General features: G+C 40.7%; 1 protein-coding gene across 1 annotated transcript; it reads right to left on the minus strand.

The window, feature by feature from the left end:
* Positions 1–269: 269 nt before the first annotated feature.
* LOC106946750 (protein FAM102A-like) lies at positions 270–5,714 on the minus strand (the record flags this gene model as incomplete). Its single annotated transcript, XM_015031357.1, has 6 exons — positions 270–743; positions 943–1,012; positions 2,052–2,173; positions 3,487–3,682; positions 4,040–4,150; positions 5,536–5,714. Coding segments are annotated over 6 exons (724 nt in total), but the record flags the coding sequence as incomplete, so codon positions are not given.
* Positions 5,715–6,040: the final 326 nt, after the last annotated feature.

A 6,040-nucleotide genomic window follows, 5' to 3' on the forward strand; every position in this document is an offset into this window, starting at 1 on the left:
CACAAATTTTTGACTTCTAGAGCTCAGAAATGTTCTTGTTTTTTCTAGAAAAGTTTTGAGTTTATTCCAAAAACCTCTGAGTTTTGTGACAGAAATTTACTCCTGTTTTTCTTTCCTGGTGGCCCGGATACTCCGCTGAAGGAAACATAGTGGCAACGTTACGGCTGCAAGAAAAGCAACAAGCTTTCCTGACCAAAGCGAGGAGAAATCGCTGGAAAAACGCTGAACTGTCAGTTTTAAATCTGCGGATCAAGCTTTTGTCAGACCTCTGATGTTTTCCCTGATCGGGTCACAGAGCTGCACTCCTGATTTATTAAACACAAAAAATTAGAGAAAGTTGTCGACAGGTAAATAAAATGTTTTGGTGGCTGTTTTTTCCTATTCTGTTAAACAGTCGATTGTTCCTCTCTTGACCTTTTCTGATCTTATTTACCGTCTTTCAGTTTTAACAACAAGCTGCAGACAAAATGATGTCTGAAACCTCTGAACGTCTTCATTGGAAATCCTTGCAACATATTCACACACAATGAGGAGCATTTTGTGCATTCCCTTCAACATCACAAAGATACAGCTTTAACAGAGCGCAGGCCAACGCTGCAACGAACTGGACATAAAGTGCAAACGGACATAGGCTTTCCTCTCATGGCGTCAGACCAGCTGAAGCTCCAGTAAAACCAGTGAGACAGCAGGCGGCCGGTTAGTGGCTCTCGATCACCACCGGCTCGTAGCCGCCGGCAGAAACCCTGAAGACAAAAACAGACACAGAATGAGAATCTGCTCTCGCCGAACAGCTCTAGCCGCAGAGCTCTAGCTCCACGGCTCTAGCCGCAGAGCTCTAGCTCCACGGCTCTAGCCGCACAGCTCTAGCCGCATCCTCTACTGGATCTGCTCTCTGGTGGTTATGAAGTGAAAGTGTGATGAGTGGAGAGCAGGAAGGGTCACCTGTTTCCCAGTCGGATGCCGCTGAGCGCCGTGGTTCCGTCTCTGCTGACAAACAGGCGCAGGTTGCTGTCTGGAAGCCAGAAACAGACAGAAACCAGCAGGGAAACTGGTGTTAGCATAATTCACTGCTGAGGCTTTTCTAAAGCTTTCATTTCTTTCTGATGAGTTTCTGCAACCAACATGTTTTACGTGCAGTGATGCATTTACTACCCTGCTAACGTGCTCAGACACCTGGAACAGTTTGCTAAAGTAGATACTGAAGTGAAAATTCATGAAGTTTTTTTTTTTTAACAGTTTTACAATTAAAAACATTCCATGTTTCTGCTGTGAGTGGAGGCTGCTGGATCATAACTTAGATTATAAAGGAAGTTGTACAGCCTGCTTTACATGTACAATGTAGTGAGAGTCACATGACTGCACAATTTGTTAAAAAACAAAGTTTGGGAGGAAAAAAAAACATTCTATGTTTGGTGGCCATTTATATTCGGTTCCTCTTACTTTGATGCCCCTAAATAAAATCCAGTGACACCAACTCTGGTTTTTGTAGAAAAGTGTCAAGAGGAAGTAGAGAGCCGACATTTTGCATAAATCTTTTCTCAGTGATTTTCTTAGGATAAGTTCATTTCCAGATGGTTTTCTTGAGAAAACGAGAATCAGGCTCAACACACACCAATCATATCTCGAGATGATCGCGATGAGCATCTGGAGGAACGAATCAGTGTTTTTATCTGGAATAAAAACACTGAGGATATGCAGAAAATATCCACTCTGTGCTTCCACACATTTTGAGATGTAAACCTTCCTGAAAGAGTTTGAAATCAGAGGTTTTAGTTAAAATGGAGCCATTATTTTATAACTACATTAATCTCTGCAGTCAGTCGTGTTAAATCCAGCCTGGACTGGATCAAACTGGATCACTTGTGTTTGAGAAGTCTTGCAACAGGCGGAGTTCTGCGGGCTGAAAGTTTGAGTTTCATCAGAGTTGTGACATTTGGGACACGCTCCACCCTCTCGTATCTAAAACCCTCCAGCGATGGTGTGGAAAGATTAAACCGTGTTGCAAACGCTGCTTTAACTCCTCTGAGGCCAGAGAAACGCTCCCTCTGTACCTTCGGTGTGGTTGATATCTGCAAAGTTTTGACTCTGGACGATTTTCTCCACGATGTCGTCGGCATCGATGCGGGTGTCGTTGACCCAGGTGGGGTGACTCTCCACCGAGTCCTGCTTCCTCCTGAAGTACAGAGCAAACAGCACGTTAGCTGCTGAGGCAGCGCCAACACGGCTGACTGTATGAACACACGTTAAGGCACGTCTGGTGTTTCAACTGGTAAAATAAGATGTTATGGATGCTTTTAGAGGAGAATTCAGCTTTTTGCAGGTCATTCCGGTTTTGAACTCCTGTAATTATCGGGAGTCCGGAGCCTGAATGCTCACGTTTTTTCGGGCAGTTTTTTGATATTTCCGTTGCGTACAGTGACACTGCAACGACTAACCAGATTAATCATGATTAATCAATTATTAAAATAATCGTCAGCTAATTTAGTAAATGAATCTGGAGAATACCAACTAAAAAAAAGCCATTTACTGAAAGAACTCCAGAGCAGATTTTAAGCCCAAACTTTAGAAAAAACATGCAGATTTAACACAGGCAGTTCTTTGCTCTTTGTAATGCATGCAGTGATTCTGCAACGATTATTCAGATTAATTGTGATTAATCAGTTATTGAAATAATTGTCAACTAATTTAGTAATAAATATTTACTGGCGTATTTAGACACTAAAAAGGGGCATTTGCTGAAGAAACGACACACAGAGAATTAATTGAGTGAAAACTGCAAAAAACAAATATACATTTTGTACATTTTGAATTTCATAAAAAAACAAAAAACAGCTTTGTCTAAATATTTTCTACGCAAAGTTCTTCAAGTTGCATTTTAGCTTCCCCTGGTAAAAATTCTGTAAAAGAATCTACTAAGCACCAATTACTAATCAGTTAATCCAAACAATCACCAGATCAGCTCTACACTGCATCAATGTCCAGTCTGCAGAAACGGCTGAGTTTTTCACATGTTGATGTTAGGAGGTTTTTTTTAGCTGCTACAAACTATCAATCGCAATCTAAAGGAATGGCATGTTACTGCATTTTAGACAATAAAAAAGGAGCTACATTATTTATTTGCATTTTTTATGTATTCCTAACATCGTATATAAAGGTTTTGAGTGGTTAATCTGCAGAATGTGCCAATTCTTTTATCCGATTAATCAACAGAATAATCAATTACAAAATTAATCGTTAGTTGCAAAACTAATTACAACAACGATAAACTTCCAGTATTTTGTGCATCTCTGCTTTATAATGCAAATAAATGTCTTTTTTTTTTTAACTGAACCAGGAAAACAATCTGTTGGGAGACATTTTGGGAGGATTCATGTTCCTCGTCCATCAAAGTCGGTTTGTAGCAGCGCAATAAACAGAGTTAATTAAAACGTTAATTAAGTGTCCCGTTGTTTTATCTGCGTTTAGGACTCTTCTCTGAGTCCGTACCTCAGGGGTCGGCTTGGGGGCAGAACGGGCCGCGGGGGGCGGGGGGGTCTCTCCGGACGTCCAGCGTCCTTGTCGCCCTCTGGTGGCTGGTCGGCGGTGAAGCAGAGGCCTCCGGAGGCGCTGCTTCCTGTCGAGGTGTTCCTGCGATGCGTGAGGTCCGACAGGCTGGAGGAGCAGGAGTGCTCGGTGCTGTAGCCTGCAGAAGAAGAAATTAGACCAGGAGATTTAAATTATCAGCTTAAGTTGATCAGGGTTTATTTTTATTTCCTTTTTTTTTTTGTTGGTTTATCAAGACATAATACAAAGTTGTTCACATTATAAACATCTTGCATAACGTCTCAAAACTTTTTAAACATGTAAAAACACCATAAAAACAAAACAGAAAGAAAAAATACATAAAAAAGTGGGCAGAGAGCTGGAATATTTAATCTATGTTTGTAATTTAGTGACATGGTGGATTAATGACATTATTCTACACAGTGAGAAGATTAAAACTACATTTTGCTGAATTCTCTTCGACCCACCGTCGGACCTGCTGGTGGGTTTTTCCTACCTGAGATTTTGCTCTGCTGGCTGGCGTAGCTGGAGTTACGAGAATGGCCGGACTGGAAGATTTCTGCCGCACCGGACTGGTTCTGGTTCGGCTCGGACTCGTCCAGCAGGCCTGAAGGAGCAAACGGATCAGTCAGCTCAGTGTAGGTGGGAACAACGAGCGATCGGCCTCAGGAATGCAGAACCCAGACTGAGAACCGGCCCGGTTCTAACCAACTCATTAAAATAATTACTCTGTTCACTATAAAACTTTAAGTACCGTTTGACTTCAACACAAAAAGGTTTCAAACTTAAACAGAGACAGGTTCCTTTTCTTTTCCACAACAAGCTAAAAAAAATCTAGTTTTTAACTCCATTTTAAAGGTTTATTGTCCTTTTTGCATCATTTTCAGATTTTAAATAATTTGGAGAAAGTTTTTAAATGTCTTCACTGACCTGACATGCCTACAAAACACAAAAACTTATCTGTACCTGGAAATAAACCTTGTTTTTATATATATATGTCACTGAATCCTAATCCAACAGGAAATTTGATCATTAAACTCAAATCCCTTAAAAAATCTCTGCAAGCGGAGCTAAACTCCTGAGTTAAACATCCAGAACAAAACAGGTTTTAGATTTAATGTGCAGTTAATGAAAAGTTTCAGATTAAATACATTCTTAAATTAAGCTTAGAAGCTGAAAATAATGAAAACGTTAATGCAGCCACTCAGCCTGCCATGTGTGGGGTATTAAAGATGTTTTTTCTCAACGTAAACAAAACATTTCTGCATCTTCTACCAAAGCTTTGTTTACATCAGGGATATAATAGTTTGGAATTTTTCATTATAGTTTAGTTTTATTTCGTTGTGACCTTTTGTTTGTCTAGTTCAGTTAATTTAAATTAGTTTTTAGTGTTTTTGCTGGTCATTGTACAGAAGAACAAATAGAGCTCATCCATAGTCTGGAAGACAAACATAAGGCCTGCGTGGACAGCTTCTAGTTTTCATCAGCTACTATTAGTTTAAAATTATTTAGTTTTAGATGAGGTAGATTAGACATAATGTTTTCATACTTTAGCCTTGCAGGTGGAGAATTCAAAAAGGTCAAAGCACTGAGTTGTGATTATGTTTAAATTATTGATGAACAATAACTAACTCTGCTGTTTTAGCCCAACTTTTGCTGACGCCATTTTGCAGACGAGTATTTACAGATTATTATGGATTATGGAGTGCCGTAATTTGCCGGCAGCTGACATCAACTGATTGAAAAGTTAATAAATATCTGTTTATTTTTGTTTGTTTTATAAATACATGTTTTTTTTTCTATTGAACATTTCAGAAATGTTTTCTCATTTTCAGTTTTCATTGTTTTTCTCGCTGAGGTCAACTCTGATGACCTTTGCTTACAGTAACCAGGTTCTCCTCTACTGAACTCCATGTCAGAGTGAAACCCGGCAGAAAACAGCCGTTTATCTGCTTTTTGCTGAAACGTGAGGCTTTGAGGAGCGACTCCCACCCGAGCTGATGATGGAAGGCCGAGGCTTGGAGGCCCGGCCCAGAGAAACCCCTCCAGCTGGCCCGGTTCCCTCGGCCGTCCCCTCCCCTTTGCAGTCCAGCTGCAGGGTGTGTTCCCGTCCAGGGATGGAGATGGACTTTGCTGTGCTTGGAGCGCTGCAGAGGGGAAAAACAAAACAGCTTTATCAGCCTGGAACAGATTAAAGGAGCAGAGGGAGCTGCTGCGTTTGGCTGCGCCTCAACAGATACGGAGGAAAAAATGAGTCACTGTTTCAGCAAATGCTTCAGATTATATGAGTTTAAAAGGAAAAATCTGATCGTTACCTTTAAATCCTGCAGACACAGAAGAAATGTCAGAAAACTGCATCATTTTGCTACACTTTACTCACACTGGATCAGATGTTACTGTTCGACCAGAACAGACCAGAACAGGACCAGAACAGAACCAGTAAGAACCAGAACAGACCCAGTTAGAACCAGAACAGAACAGAACCAGTAAGAACCAG

Source organism: Poecilia latipinna, unplaced genomic scaffold (genome assembly GCF_001443285.1).
Source record: "Poecilia latipinna isolate Pla-1442-1.1 unplaced genomic scaffold, P_latipinna-1.0 Scaffold204, whole genome shotgun sequence".
In the NCBI taxonomy this organism is placed as follows: domain Eukaryota; kingdom Metazoa; phylum Chordata; class Actinopteri; order Cyprinodontiformes; family Poeciliidae; genus Poecilia; species Poecilia latipinna.